Source organism: Bos indicus x Bos taurus, chromosome 20 (genome assembly GCF_003369695.1).
Source record: "Bos indicus x Bos taurus breed Angus x Brahman F1 hybrid chromosome 20, Bos_hybrid_MaternalHap_v2.0, whole genome shotgun sequence".
Classification (NCBI taxonomy): domain Eukaryota; kingdom Metazoa; phylum Chordata; class Mammalia; order Artiodactyla; family Bovidae; genus Bos; species Bos indicus x Bos taurus.
The window spans coordinates 18,401,209-18,417,784 of NC_040095.1; the positions used below are offsets into that span (position 1 = coordinate 18,401,209).

The window sequence follows — 16,576 nt, forward strand, 5'->3', positions numbered from 1 at the left end:
GGGTTTCGGTCTCTGAAATACACAAGTTCAGAGCGACCCCTCTGTGGAGACACCTTGCGTGCGCGCAGGCTGGGCAGGCGTGGGCACCGACTCGAACAGAGTTGGTTTCAAGCTTGTGGTTCGCTCCTCCGCCGGAGGTTCGGAAGGAGCCGCCCACCGCCCCCTCCCTGGGGCTCCGACAGCCCCGCCCCGCAGTTCCCGTCACGTGCCGCCGCGCCGCCCAATCAGCGCCTGCAGCGCGTGGGCTCGGGATTCAAACTGCGGCGCTTGGGACTCGGGGATCGGCGCTGGTCGCCGCCGTGGCGTGCGGGCCCATGGAGCACCGCATCGTGGGGCCCGGGCCATACCGGGCCACCAGGCTGGTGAGTGTGTGTGCGGGGGTCTGGGCGAAGCGAGTCCCCGGCCTGCGGGCCGACCGCTGACTCTTCAGTGCTCGCTTCTCCAGAGCTAGTCCGGCCGAGTTCTGGAGGCGGGGCGTGTTTCAGCCTGTGAGGCCAAATTCTAGATGCTTAAAGGCTAGCCCGGTCGCGGGCCCAGCCTGTCGAGGGTGGGCGCAGCTTGGATCCCGTGACGGTGGCTGGGTTCTCGCCAGTGAACGGCGACTCCGGGTTTAAAGCGCCCGGAAGAGCACGACGGCACCCTCCTCCCCTTTCCTGGTCCTCCGGAACCCTACGTCCCCCGCCGGGAAAGGAAAGACCGTCAGTCCGTCATTTTCGGGCCACCCGCCGCCCGTTACGGGCAGGGCGTGTCATCCTGAGTGTCACTTGTGGTTGACACTTGAGGCTCTTTGCAACGGTACCCTAAACCGAGATGGATCTCTCTGGCCACGTTTCCGGCTCCTGATGTTTCTTTTTCTATCAGCACCCACCTAAATGAAGGGGAAGGGTGGGCCCGGACGGATGATTTGAAAGAGCCTTTACAGTTTCCCTGATGGCTCAGACGGTAAAGCGTCTGCCTGCAATGCGGGAGGCCCAGGTTCGATCCCTGGGTTGGAAAGATCCCCTGGCGAAGGAAATGGCAACCCACTCCAGTACTCTTGCCTGGAACATCCCATGGACAGAGGAGCCTGATGGGCTACAGTCCATGGGGTCTCAAAGAGTCCGACACGACTGAGCGACTTCACTTTCTTTCAGACCCCAGTGGTCCAGGGTGCTGCCTTTTTTTCCTGGGAGAAGAGCGTTGTTAATCAGAGTTCTGAGGCATACTTGATTTCTTTGTGACCTGAAGCAAGTGATTATAGCAATTTCATAATGGAATAAGTGGAGATAATTTGGTCATGTCCAGGGTCGGTTTTAGACGACTTTTTATGAAAGCTTAAAGGTGATTTCGGAGGAAGAGACTGCACTCCTTGGTCTGTCACCACTTCTGGCCACAGCTAACTTGAGAATTAGGCTCATTGTTCCTTGCACCCCTAAGCAATATCCAGGAAAAGATAACAGGATGGAAGATGTTATTGCCCTCATTTATGCAAATAATCCACTTCAGACACCCATAATGATGTTTTAAAAATTTGTTAATTTTTAAATTGATGGATAATTGCTTTACAGGATTTTATTGTTTTCTGTCAAACATCGACATGAATCAGCCATAGGTATACATATGACCCATACTGATTTATTCATTTAAAAAATTCATATAAATTTAGGTTTTCCTTTGGGCTAGTCTCTAAGAGGTATGGATGCTGGTGACAGGGGACAAGTAGTGTTTTTTAAAATAGTGTTTTCTTATCAAGTTCCATTTCACAGTGCCTCTACCACTTGGACGGAGAAGGCAATGGCACCCCACTCCAGTACTCTTGCCTGGAAAATACCATGGACGGAGGACCCTGGTGGGCCGCTGTCCATGGGGTCGCTAAGAATTGGACACGAATGAGTGACTTCACTTTCACTTTTCACTTTCATGCACTGGAGAAGGAAATGGCAACCCACTCCAGTGTTCTTGCCTGGAGAATCCCAGGGACGGGGGAGCCTGGTGGGCTGCCGTCTATGGGGTCGCACAGAGTCGGACTTGACTGAAGCGACTTAGCAGCAGCAGCAGCAGCAGCTACCACTTGGAACCATCTGGGGTCAAGGCTATTGGTCGGTCCATCTTTAGGGATGAGATACAGATTGTGCTTTATCAGGGACATTCAAAAACTTGACTCTCTTTGGGACTGCCCTGGCTGTCCCGTGGTTAAGATGTTTCCGTCCAATGCAGGGGCTGTGGGTTTGATCCCTGGTCAGGGAGCTAAGAGCGCACATGCCTTAGGTGCCCCCCCATCCCCGCCCCCGCAAAAAGGAAAAAGAACAACACCCTACACCCTCCAAACAAAAAAACGTAAAGCAGAATCAACGTTGTGACAAATTCAATAAAGACTTTAAAAATGGCTCACATCAAAAAAGATCTTAAAAAACAAAAAAAGCAAAAAAGCTTACTCTCCTTTGTGGAGGGAAAGTAATATTCTCCTACTGCAGAAAGAGAAGAGGACAACAGTGGATGAGATGGTTGAATGGCATCACGGATTCAATGGACATGAACTTGGGCAAACTCCCAGAGATGGTGAGGGACAGGGAAGCCTGGTGCGCTGCAGTCCATGTGAGTTGGCGACTGAACAACTGCCAATTTATTCACTGCACAGGGGAAACAGACGCTGGATCTTGGGGTGACTTGTTCCCCTTCTTCCAGCTTTAGACTAAAAAAATAAATTACATGATAATTGAAACTTTTAAAATCTCATATTCACAGAATTGTATGAAGTAACTCTGTAGATGGAGCCTGCCTATGTGAAAGACACTCCTGATTCTGAGTCACATTAAAGTATTATCAAAAGAATTTATGAAGAAAAGTACTCTGTTCTTCAGAAGTTTCAGTTCCCAAGAAGCGATTTTCAAGTCACATTTAGCCAAGACTGATCAAGTTAAACAGGAAACTAAATTATGTGAATAATTGATGAAAACACCTCAGTTTCACCAGAATTTGCTAAGTATCAATTAGTTCTCGACTTTATTCTGTTTGAGAATCTTGAACTTAAACTCAGATTTTTGAAAACACAGAAAGTGATAGGCTTTTTTTTTTTAAGTGAGAATTCCTGATTTATTGGTGATCTCTGTAGTCATTACAGGTACCCCCCCCCCCCCCCCCCCGCCATTGTAAAGTCTCTAAGTGTTATCAGCTTTTATCAGTTGAATCAGCTAGCCCCCTTTCTCTGCCTCGGCTCTGCTTACCTCCCTGGTTCCCAGTTTACCATTTCCATCTTCTCCCACCATCACACTCAACCCAATCTTCAGAAAAGCTTGGGAAAAACCTCGTGGTACTCAGTGAGTGGGCCTTTGCTTCCTCCTTTCATGGCTCACTATACTTTCTCAAACCATGTACAGCTCCATTTTCTAAGGTACCAAAGTCTTATCTGAAAATAACATTTTATGGACTAGGTAAATGTCTATGCCCAAAATCAAATGACAGACTCTGTAAGTCAATTCATGGTGAATATGGATGCTAATTAGCAATTTACTCATCTTCACTGAAATAACTTTCATTTTTGTAATCCATGTATTAAATAGTTCTGTAAACCTTAGTTAACAAGAAATGATGAGAAAGAAAATTGATTTTTCTGAAAACAGCATAAATCTACCAATCTACTCTTTGAACTTAATTCTGAGTTGTATCTTCTGATATAACAGGTAAACTTTAAAAGACTTATAGGCGTCATTGACTCTGAGAGTTTGAATGGGCTCTAAAGATCCCAGTTCTCTCATTTTGTTGTTTTTGTTTAGTCGCCAAGTTGTGTCCAGCTCTTTTCGACCCCATAGACTGCAACACACTGGGCTCCCTTGTCCTTCACTGTCTCCTGGAGTTTGATGCAATATTGTTCTTTACAGCGTTGGACTTTACTTTCGCCATCAGACACATCCACAACTGAGCATCATTTCTGCTTTGGCCCAGCACTTTCATTCTTTCTGGAGCTATTAGTAATTGCTCCCTGCTCTTCCCCAGGGGGACACCTTCTGACCTGGGAGAGCTCCTCTTCTGGTGTCATATATTTTGTCTTTTTTTGTATTGTTCATGGGGTTTTTGGGGCAAGAATACTGGAGTGATTTGCCATCCCTTCCTCCAGGGGACCACGTTTTGTCAGAACTCTTCACTTTGACCTGTCTGTCTTGGATGGCCTTGCACAGCATAGCTTGTAGCTTCATTAAGTAATGCAAGCCCCCTCGCCACAACAAGGCTGTGATCTGTGAAGGGGACTCTCATTTTATTTAGGCCTAAAGTGGTGAACTGACATGGTCAAGTTCACACTGCCAGTGTGTGGCAAGTACACCTATATCTAGCACTTGTTTATCTCTGAAGTCCCTGGCCAGTGCTGTATTATAACTCCACTATCATAATATTTTTGATTCTAAGAAGTAAAGAAATGGAATAATGTTCAAGAGAAAAAAATAGGAAGCACATTTCAATATTCAGAAAACTAAGATCATGGCATCCGGTCGCATCACTTCATGGCAAATAGATGGGGAAACAATGAAAACAGTGAGAGACTTTATTTTCTTGGGCTCCAAAATCACTGCAGATGGTGACTGCAGCCATGAAATTAAAAGACGCTTGCTCCTTGGAAGAGAAGCTATGACCAACTTGGACAGCATATTAAAAAGCAGAGACATTACTTTGCCAACAAAGGTCTGTCTAGTCAAAGCTATGGTTTTTCTAGTAGTCATGTATGAATGTGAGAGTTGGATATAAAGAAAGCTGAGCACCGAAGAATTGATGCTTTTGAGCTGTGGTGTTGGAGAAGACTCTTGAGAGTCCCTTGGACTGCAAGGAGATCAAACCAGTCCATCCTAAAGAAAATCAGTCCTGAATATTCATTGGAAGGACTGATACTGAAACTGAAACTCCAATACTTTGACCACCTGATGCAAAGAACTGACTTATTGGAAAAGACCCTGTTGCCGGGAAGGATTGGAGAAGGCAATGGCACCCCACTCCAGTACTCTTGCTTGGAAAATCCCATGGAGGGAGGAGCCTGGTGGGCTGCAGTCCATGGGGTCGCTAAGAGTCGGACACGACTGAGCGACTTCACTTTCACTTTTCACTTTCATGCATTGGAGAAGGAAATGGCAACCCACTTCAGTATTCTTGCCTGGAGAATCCCAGGGACAGCGGTGCCTGGTTGGCTGCCGTCTATGGGGTCGCACAGAGTCAGACACTACTGAAGTGACTTAGCAGCAGCAGCAGCAGCAGCAGCTGGGAAAGATTGAAGGTGGGAGGAGAAGGGGACGACAGAGGATGAGATTGTTGGATGGCATCACTGAATTGATGGACAGGAGTTTGAGTAAGCTCTGGGAGTTGGTGATGGAGAGGGGAGCCTGGCGTGCTGCAGTCCATGGAGTCACAAAGAGCTGGACACGACTGAGTGACTGAACTGATTGACTTCAACACTCAGTGTTGTGTTTTGTAATTTGACTCGTGTTGAGAAGCAAAAAACAGTTATCAATTACATTTTATCTGTGTTATTCATCTATGTTACTGCTTGAAGCAATAGTTTGTTTATTCTCATTACAGTATTCTGTTGCATGAATTTGTTTATTCTTATGTTGATGGACATTTGGGTTTTTAATTAATTAAGTAAGAATGTAATTAAGTAAGAATAGTGCTATTTTGAACAGTGTGGCTTTTGGTTAACATACTTCTGCGGAATATATATACACACTTAAGAATGGAATTTCTGGGTTATACAGTGTGCACATAATTTCTGGTTGCTTCATGTTCTGATTAGCACTTAGTATTGCCCGTCTTTTTCATTTTAGTCATTCTGTAGGCATGTATATTATTGCATTGGGGATTTATTGCATTTCACTGCTAATTCATGAGATTGAACATCTCTGCATATACTATGGTAAATTTGGAGATTCTTTTATGTGAAGTGCCTGTTTAAGTGTTTTTTTCATTTTTCTATTGAATGCCCTTTCTTGAGTTGAATTTTTCATTTTGTCTTAGAAATTCTGGTTATATGTTATCTTACTCTACAGATTGCATTTGTTTTGTGTGTGGTTTTAAGAGTTTAAAAAAGTTTAAATCTGGACCAACTTAATTTGAAGCATGGCTTATAGTGTCAAATGAAGTAGAAAAATTGATATGCAGAGGGCATAAAGATGTTTGAATTTGGCCAGGAGGAAGACATGATTGAGAATCAGAGTAGAATTAAATTGCATGAAGTTAGGAGGTGGTTTAATAAAAATAGGAAAAGGGAAAGACCAGTTAGGCGTTTGCGTGTTGAGTACCTGCCTGTGTCCTGTGCTGCACGTCCAGGGAGCATGCGTGAATAGACCCGACCTGGGCCCTTGACGCACGTGGTGCTGTGTACTCAGGGACGGTTACTGTGCTTGAGAGAGGCTAGCGATCAAAGGGAGAAGAGGAATGGACCACAGGTGCAGAGGTGACTGGGCAGCGGAGAGTATAAAGAGAAACTCGGAAGACGAGGAAAACGAGGTTACGGTGTTGGGCGAAATAAAAAGAATATGTTGAGCTCAGAGCTATCGTTGAAAGAAAAAGGAAGGACTGATTTCAGTAGGAAGGTAGGTAAAAAATAAGATGCAGAGTCTGTAAATTAATAGACTTGAAAGAGGAGCATGAAAGAAGAGAGAATGGTCCTAAGAGTAAGACTGAATTTTCGGAACTTGTAGGACTGGTGGGATGACGGGTCCTAAGGAAATGGAGTAATTATGTAGGAAGAACATCACATGTGAACATTTCATTTAATTTTGGGATGGCTGATAATGGCGTGGATATCTAGATTAAAATTTTTTTTTTTTCTTTTTTAAATTTGGCTGCATCATGTGGCTTGTGGAATCTTAGTTCCCTGACCAGGATCAAACCCTTGGCCCCTGTATGGGAAGCTTGCTTGTATTGGAATAGGAAAGTATTGTGCAGAATTTTTAAACATGCTTTGACACCAGGTACTATATAAAGTTACCTTAACATTTAAAGGTCGTAAATAGAAAAAAAAAAAAAAAAAAACTTCGACTGCTTCTCTTATTAAGGCAGTCTTTTAAATGGAAAAACACCATTTGTTGTCCTAAATATTTGGGATGCAGTAACCTTTTAAAAAATTCACTAAATGCTTTCCTCTGTTTTTGCCCCAAGTGGAATGAAACAGTTGAACTTTTTCGCGCCAAGATGCCATTACGGAAACATCGCTGTCGTTTCAAAAGTTATGAGCATTGCTTCACAGCGACTGAAGCTGTGGATTGGCTACACGAGCTGCTGAGGCGCAGCCAAAACTTTGGCCCCGAAGTGACCCGCAAACAAACGGTCCAACTGCTAAAAAAATTCCTGAAGAACCATGTTATTGAAGACATCAAGGGAAAATGGGGCCAGGAAGACTTTGAGGACAACCGTCACTTGTACAGGTAACGGCATGTCAGCTCTGATGGGGAGGAGCATGGGGAGCACGCATAGATCTGGTCAGTCTGATGAAATTCCTCCTGTGAGAGAACTTGCCTTGTCCCCGGGAGGGATGCTTGTATTTGTGATTTGCAGGGTGGAGAACTGCATCTGTTGCTATGAGAAAACTGACTGTGCTTGTTCTTGGCTTCATAGAGCACCCGTTAAGTAGTCTTTTGTTGCAGTGGCTTTCAGTAATGGAACCTTTTCGTGCCTTCCGTAACCTGGAAGGATGGCTATAGTAGCAGAGTGTCTCTCCTGGGGAATCTGAAAGGGTGAAACAGTAGCTCTGGCTTGCACCTTTCTGAGCAGCGTGAGGGTGTGTGTTCAGGGGGTTAGTGGCAGAGGTGTCTCAGGCTTATCATGAAGAATTGTGCTGGAATTTCCCCATGTCTCAGATTAACTCTGCAGTGCATGGCTGCTCCCCGCCACGTTTCAGTGCTCTTCTGTGATTGCTTACTTACTATGCAATAATCTGAGGGCAAGGATGTCCCTCTGTTGACACTGCCCTTCTCATTGCACGCTAGGCTGGTTTATTCCTGGAGGTGGAAAGGGCCTGCTTGAGACTCAGGAAATGGGGGAATACTTAAAGAAGAATGAAAAGAGGAATCATTGAGTTATCTACAGAGAGGGCTACCAGAACACCAAGAACCTGTGAGGGATTAAAGGAAGAAATGAAGATGACAAGCCCTTAATATTTGCTGTTGTTTATTCCAATAGAAGAATAAGGAATGCTCTTACAGCACTTCAGCGAGGCATTTTGGGGCCACTGGGACACCTGGCCTTGAGCAGAGAAAATGTGACTGTTCCCTACCTAAGTCATGTCTTTGGTTCCTTTGGGACTAGCTGCTGAGGAAGGCTGTGGAGCAAGTGGAGGGTGGTCAGCTGCACTCAGGCTAACACCAGACAGTGGTGTATGTTTAGGATCTAACTTCCTCATGGAGTTTCATCAACAGTCTCCTCCTCTAGGCATCAGGATTGTCAGCTGGGCAATTAGTTGTCTCTCTACTTGGCAGTTATTTCTGGCTTGCTGATCCAACTTTTAATTAGAATCTTGGGTGATATTAGCCTGTTCTGAGACCATAGTGCTTATTAGTATCAGGCAGTGGAGACTCTAGCCCTGGTTCCACATGACACACTTCATTGGGAATGCTTAAGTGGTTGTTTCTCTTGGGAAGCTATAATTGCTTGTACCCCATCAAGAGGTAGCTCACACTTCTAGGAGGTTGTCTGGAGGAGTAACTTAGAGTGTTTTATTGTGACCTTAGATTGGGTACCATCCATTGAGTCCCATGAGGCTTTCAGAGATGCCAGGCGAGTAAAACAGGAGCCTGTTCCAGGAGCCAGCCCCCGAGTAGTGACTGTCAGAGCGTGTCTCACCTCAGTATGAAGACTTAATCGTTTGTCCTTTAAAAAATAAAGTGCACAGATAGATTACATTCACCCATGAAATAATGGGTTTTTTTACCCAGTTTCTCTTATACAATACTTGTGAGTTGTAAAGGGAGTAGTACCTCTTTCATTATCTACCACTTGAAGATGCATAGCTTTCTGTTTTTCTAGTGTTAAGTCCTGTATGTTAACAACTGGTGTTTGATGTTCTCAGATTAATTGGGGATGAAGTCTATTTAGACATTCAACGGTTTGTTAAGGGGCCCGTGCCCTGAGTTGAGAGTCAGCTCACTCAGGAGTGCAGAGGTGCCTGTTGGCATGAGGCAGCTTCCAAGACTGAGCATACAGCTCGGGATGACATACTGGCTCGCCAGCGCCCTGGGGAGGACTGGGGACAGGCTGCCCTCCCTGCTCAGTGCCCACCTGCTCCTTGAGGTCGAATAGTACCACTGCCAAACCACAATGAGTGCCCTTGAGTGACATCAGGAGCTCGAGGCATATTAGATTTGAAAAATAGGTGAAGAATCTATAAGGTAAATGCCTACAATGCTTTGTGGAGGAGGAGCCTCTGTAAATAGTGTCGAAGTCGGAGTGGGCAGCTCAGAGTTCTTACTGGAAAGAAAGGAGCTAGCATTGTGGAGTGCCTGTGACGGACCAGAGCCACTGCATAGTCATCCTTTACCTCAGCACCTGCAGATGTCTCTTATCTAATCTTAAAAAGAAGGAAATTAATGAGACCAAAGGTACCAGCTTGTCCACAGTCACTCAGGTGGTAGGAAAAGAGAATTTGGACTGAGGGCTCTGCGTCTGAGGCCTGTGTTCTTGCGGTGTGCCCGACTGCCTCCATTTCCACAGCATGAGGTTGACTAGCTTGTTAACTAATTTAAGGACTGAATGAGAAAACAGAATAGTAAACAAGAAATAGTCGGTGTAGTCAACATGTGTTCATATAGTCACAGAATTCCAGGAATGTGTTAAGTACTATGTAATACATACTGAATGATCAACTGTCTGCTCAAATAGACGAGGTAGGGTGAACATAATCAGCTGAAATACTTATGTAAATGTAGGGGTGGGTGGTTGCCTGGGCCTCGGTTACAGAAAGGCATAGGCAGACAAAGCAACATGAAATATAAAGACTCTTATTTTTTGAAGACAGAAATTACACACACACACAGAATTTTATAACAAATGATGAGTTATGTTTTTATTTTCTACTGTATTAAATCTTATTTCTAGTTTAAAAAATGTATTTATTGTGTGATTGCATTCACATGTGTTAACTATATTTTATTTTTCAAGAATCTAAGAATAATAGGAAATAGTGAATTAATATGAGAATGTTCCTAACAATCAGAGATATTGCAGAGAAAGGTCCAGAGCTATTTACTGAACCACTTCTTTGCTGTTGGTAACACGGATGACTAGAAAGAGTGGCTAGATTTGCTACCAGTGAAGACAATTACATCATAGTCATCGGGGTCATCATAGGGTCATCATCGTCCAGCCAGACGGATGCTATCATCTGTGTCTAACCAAGTTTGTGGCCCTCAACTTCAGATTAAAAGAACCTGCACTACCTTGTATTTTTACGAGAAATTTCAGTTTATGTAGCAGTTTCTCTTTATGATCTCATTTGATCTTTGTGACAACCCTGTGAAGTAGACAGAGTGGATATTTCATCTTCAGAGAACCAGACACTTGTCTCTCTGAAGCATCTAAATAGAACACCAGGAAATTCCATGCTGATCCCTGAATCACCCATTTATGTATGTGAACAGATAGTCACGTGGGATTATTTGAACCTAATGCCAACAGCAACGCCAAAGCCAACAAAGGTGCGTCTAGTCAAAGCTATGATTTTTCCAGCAGTCATGTATGGATGTGAGAGTTGGACCATAAACAGGGCTGAGCACCGAAGAATTGATGCTTTTGAACTGTGGTGTTGGAGAAGACTCTTGAGAGTCCCTCTGACTGCAGGGAGATCCAAGCTGTCAATCCTAAAGGATATCAGTCCTGAATATTCATCGGAAGGACTGATACTGAAGCTCCAATACTTTGGCCACCTGATGTAAAGAACTGACTCCTTAGAAAAGACCCTGATGCTGGGAAAGATTGAAGGCAGGAGGAGAAGGGGACGACAGAGAATGAGATGATTGGATGGCATCACCGACTCGATGCACGTGAGTTTGAGCAAGCTCCAGGAGATGGTGATGGACAGGGAAGTCTGGCATGCTGTAGTCCATGGGGTCGAAAAGAATCGGACACGACTGAGTGACTGAACTGAATGTAGTGGATTATATAAAAATAGAAGTGTATACTGTTTGGTTGTTTGGACTATTTAATAAGAAGAGCTATTGGTCTATTTGGTTGGTCTATTTCAGATTTTTAGCGGGATAGGTCCTTGATCTGGAGCCTCTACCTGGCCCTTGCCCTGCTCTCGTTACCAGTGCTAGCTCTGGAATGCAGTTGTAACTGGATGCTCATGGTTTACAGAGAGGAATTCACTAGTTCCAGTGTAGTGTGTGCAAGCTAATGTGTTGTTTAGTTGCTAAGTTGTGTCTAACTCTTTGCGACCCCATGGTCTATAGCCCAGCAGGCTTCTCTGTCAATGGGATTTCCCAGGCAGAAATACTGGAGTGGGTTGCCATTTCCTTCAGGGGATCTGCCTGACGCAGGGATTGAACCCTCGTCTCCTGCATTGGCAGGTAGTTCTTTACCACAGAGCCACCAGAGAAGCTCTGATCTAACGTGTAGGGAACCATTTTCTTCTTCTACGTATTCCTGTTCCTTTTTTCTTCGTCCTTCTTCTTCTGTCTCTTTATATGTATCATCTCATGTTCCCAATTCTTTCCCCTTTTCTTTTTCTTCTACTTAGTTTCTCCTTTTCTTTCTGTCTTTTCTCTTATATTAGCTTTTTTATTTTTTCTGGCTTATTTCCAACATGTTTATTTTAATTTGAACCTAAAATTTGTCATGTAGATTTTGTCAGGTTTCTTGAATATAAGTTTCACAGTTCTTAATGTAAAAAACAGGAATCGTGCTCCATAGTTTGAAAACTTACCCTATAAACCCCAGTAATGAAGACTGGTATTGGTGAAGGGGTAGATGGATGCTTGGATCAGTGGAACAGAATCGAGTCCAGAAACACACTTAAGAATATGGCCAATTGACTTTTGATGAAAATATAAAAGCTCCTTTAAAGGAAGAGATCAGTCTTTTTGGCGAATGATATTCGAAGTATTGGAAGGCAACTGTGCTCGCCACTATACCACCGGCAGTCACAACATTGGAACAATTAAACATCTGTTCATCTACATGCAAAAAAATGAAGCTCCACCTAAACCTCATTTTTTTATACAAAAATTTATTCAAAGTGAATTATAGATTTCAGTGTAAAACTATGAAAATTTTAAAAAAACAGGAGAAAATCTTTATACCCAAGAGTCAGACAAGGAGCTTTTAGACATGACATCAAACGTATGATTTATAAAAGCAAAAACATGATAAATTGGACTTCGTCAAAATTAAAAACTTTTGCTGTGTGAAAGGCGCTAGTGAGACGATGAGAAGACTAGCGACTGTTGGGGAGAAAATATTTGTAAACCACAAGTAAGTGGACTAATATCAAGAATATATAAAAAATTTGCAAAACTCAACTGTGAAAAAACAACTCAAAAAATAGATTTGAAAGGACACTTCATCATTAGAGCACTAGGGAAATGCAAATTAAAACCCTGGTGAGATACCTCTATATACCTAGTAGAATGGCTAAAATAAGAATACTGATGATGCCAGAATCTAGTGAGGGTGCAGAGCAATTGGAAATCTCATCCAGTGATGGTGGGAAGTCTAGGTTGGTTAACACTTTGAAAAACAAAGTCACTTTGGAAAACAATTTTTCAGTCTCTTTTCAAATTAAACATGTATTACTTACATATGACTCCATATTCTGCTCCAGAGCATTTACCCTAGAGAAATGAAAACTTATGTTCACACAAAAACTTGCATGTGAATGTTTATAGCTGCTCCACTGACTCAACTGTCCCTCCGTGGGTGAAGGGATAAACACTGAACATCTGTATGGAATGCTGCTGCGTATATGGGGTGCAGTGAGGGGTGTGACTATACAGTCAGAGCAGGAGAGAGGTTTTTGGTGAATAATGGAAATGTTTCCTAATTGGGATGGTGGTTACACAAGTGTCTGTTGATAGAGCAGTATACACATACACACACACAATGGAAAAAGTGATCAATTTTGCTATATGCCAATAACACGTTTAAAATACTGGAGATTTGAAAAGTTTCTATTTGTACCTCTAGTGAAAGAAATCCAAATGCTCCTGTGGTCCTGGAAAAAAGTCTTCATTGTTGCCATATGGACAGAGGAGCCTGGCGGGCTACATTCCTTGGGGTCACTAAAGAGTCCGACTTGACACGACTTAATGACTAAACAACAGCATCTTTTGAAGTGGGGGATAAGAACTTCAAGTTAATGGACTATTGGCTCCCTCTAGTGGACACCTTTTGTTCTTATAGTAAATTTCAAAATTGTGATTGTGGTTTTGTTTTTCTTTTCTTTTTATTCATTTCCTCAAGTCTTGTGTTCTTATCATGTGATGGCTAGATAAATTTTGTACCCTTCTTATGCATCAGTTTTTTCATCTATAAAATGACAGGACTGGGACTAGTTCTTAAAACATTTATTTATTTTGGCTGTACTGGTCGCTGTTGCTGTGCACAGGCTTTCTTTGGTCGCAGTGAGTGGAGGCTACTCCAGTTTTGGTGCGTGGGATTCTCACTGCTGTGGCTTCTCTTGTTGCAGAGTGTGGACTCTCGGGTGCACAGGCTTCAGTAGTTGGCACACGGACTCCGTTGGCACACGGACTCAGTTGCCCCACAGCGTGTGGGATCTTCCCAGTGTGTGTGTGTGTGTGCTCAGTTGTGTCCAACTCTTTGCAGCCCCATGGACTGTAGCATGCCAGGCTCCTCTGTCCATTGGATTTCCCTCAAGAATACTAGAGTGGGTTGCCATTTCTTACTCCAGGGGATCTTCCTGATCCAGGGATTGAACCCGCATCTCCTGCATTGGCAGGCAGATTCTTTATCAACTGTGCCACCAGGGAAGGTGATCTTCCCAGACCAGGGATCAAACTGGTGTTCCTTGCATTGCAAAGCAGATTCTTAATCACGGGATCATCAGGGAAGCCCCTGAACTAGATCTCTAAGGTCTTTTTCCATTCTAAACTTTCATCATTCCAAATATTGAGTACTTATCACAGGGGTTTTCCAAGGCTTAGGTGATGAAGAAGATAAGAAATAAATACAACATTCTTTTCCTCCTCAGTTTTGCAGTCTCTCTTAAGAGAGAGTATACATGTATGAAAAAGATAAGTGTTAGAACCAAGGCAGTATTGAGTTTAACCAAAAAATAAGAGGCACTGCACTTACAGTCCTTGGGTTAACATAGCTATTTTGTTTGACTAGCATTACTCCAGTACTTTTGCCTGGAAAATCCCATGGACAGAGGAGCCTTGTAGGCTGAAGTCCATGGGGTCGCTAGAGTCGGACACAACTGAGCGACTTCACTTTGACTTTTCACTTTCATGCATTGGAGAAGGAAAGGGCAACCCACTCCAGTGTTCTTGCCTGGAGAATCCCAGGGACGGGAGAGCCGGGTGGGCTGCCATCTATGGGGTCACACAGAGTCAGACACGACTGAAGCGACTTAGCAGCAGCAGCAGCAGCATTATGTTTTCAGTCATTGAAAAATTTTTTCTCATTTTTATTTTTCAATTTTGTGAAGGTAATGCATTCCTTTGTATCAAAATTTACAAAGTACAGAAGAGTATATTCGAGGAGGGCATGGTAACCCACTCCAGTATTATTGCCTGGAGAATCCCATGGACAGAATCCCATGGACAGTGGAACCTGGTGGGCTATAGTCCATGGGATCACAGAGAGTCGGATACAACTGAAGTAATTGAACACAGCACAAAGAGTATATTCAATGAAAATCTCCCTTCTACTTTGCTTCCCCAAGGTGGGGTTCAAGTCTTGAACTTGCACTGAATCTTTCTTATTTTTATTATTTATTCTAAAGTTGTGTTGGTTTTTATACTCTAAATTACAGTTTGACCTGGATGTTCAGTTCAGTTGCTCAGTTTTATCGACTCTTTGTGGTCTCATGGACTGCAGTATGCCATGGACAGGCTTCCCTGTCCATCACCAACTCCCAGAGCTTGCTCAAACTCATGTCCATCGAGTCTGTGATGTCATCTAACCATCTCATCCTCTGTCATCTCCTTCTCCTCCTGCCTTCAATCTTTCCCAGCATCAGGGTCTTTTCCAATGAATCATTTCTTTTGCATCAGGTGGCCAAGGTATTGGAGCTTTAATATCAGTCCTTCCAGTGAATATTCAGGACTGATTTCCTTTAGGATTGACTGGTTTGATCTCCTTGCAGTCCAAGGGACTCTCAAGAGTCTTCTCCAACACCACAGTTCAAAAGCATCAGTTCTTCAGCACTCAGCTTTCTTTATAGTCCAACTCTCACATCCATACATGACTGCTGGAAAAACCATAGGTTTGACTAGATGGACCTTTGTTGGCAAAGTAATGTCTCCACTTTTTAATATGCTGTTTAGGTTAGTCATAGCTTTTCTTCCAAGGAGCAAGCGTCTTTTAATTTCATGGCTGTGATTTTGGAGCCCAAGAAAATAAAGTCTGTCACTGTTTCCATTGTTTCTCCATCTTTTGCCATGAAGTGATGGGACCAGAAGCCATGATCTTAATTTTTTGAATGTTGAGTTTTAAGCCAGGTTTTTAACTTTCCTCTTTGACTTTCATCAAGAGGCTCTTTATTTTCTTTTCACTTTCTGCTAAAAGGGTGGTTCATCTGTGTATCTGAGGTTATTGATATTTCTCCTGGCAATCTTGATCCCAGCTTGTGGTTCATCCAGTCCAGCATTTTGCATGTTGTACTCTGCCTATAAGTTAAATAAGCAGGGTGACAATATACAGCCTTGACGTACTCCTTTCCCAATTTGGAACCAGTCCGTTGTTCCATGTCCAGTTCTAACTGTTGCTTCTTGACCTGTATACAGATTTCTCAGGAGGTAGGTAAGGTGGTCTGTTATTCCTATCTCTTAAAGAATTTTCCACACTCTGTTGTGATCAACACAGTCAAAGGCTTCGACGTAATCAATAAAGCAGAAGTAGATGTTTTTCTGGAACTCTCTTGCTTTTTCCATGATCCAGCGGATGTTGGCAATTTAATCTCTGGTTCCTCTGCCTTTTCTAAAACCAGCTTGAACATCTGAAAGTTCACAGTTCACATACTGTTGCAGCCTGGCTTGGAGAATTTTGAGCATAACTTTGCTGGCGTGTGAGATGAGTACAATCGTGTGGTAGTTTGAACATTCTTTGGCATTGCCTTTCTTTGGGGTTGGAATGAAAACTGATATTTTCCAGTCCTGTGTCCACTGCTGAGTTTTTCAGATTTTTTGGTGTATTGAGTGCAGCACTTTCACAGCATCATCTTTTAGGACTTGAAATAACTCAACTGGAATTCTATCACCTCCACTAGCTTTGTTTGTAGTGATGTTTCCTAAAGCGCACTTGACTTCCCATTCCAGGATGTCTGGCTGTAGGTGAGTGATCACACCATCATGGTTATCTGGGTCATGAAGATCTTTTATGTATAGTTCTTTCTGTGTATTGTTGCCACCTTTTTTAAATATCTTCTGCTTCTTTTAGGTCCATA

The 16,576-nt window shown here is 43.2% G+C and overlaps 1 protein-coding gene across 1 annotated transcript in view; it reads left to right on the forward strand.

Annotated features, from left to right (window-relative positions):
• The first annotated feature begins 260 nt into the window (after positions 1-260).
• Positions 261-16,576, forward strand: part of DEPDC1B (DEP domain containing 1B) — a 91,704-nt gene continuing 75,388 nt past the window's right edge. The window contains exons 1-2 of the mRNA XM_027520380.1: positions 261-362; positions 7,120-7,385. Coding sequence (XP_027376181.1) covers positions 315-362; positions 7,120-7,385 — 314 coding nt within the window. The 5' untranslated portion in view covers positions 261-314. The remainder of the gene's footprint in view (positions 363-7,119; positions 7,386-16,576) is intronic.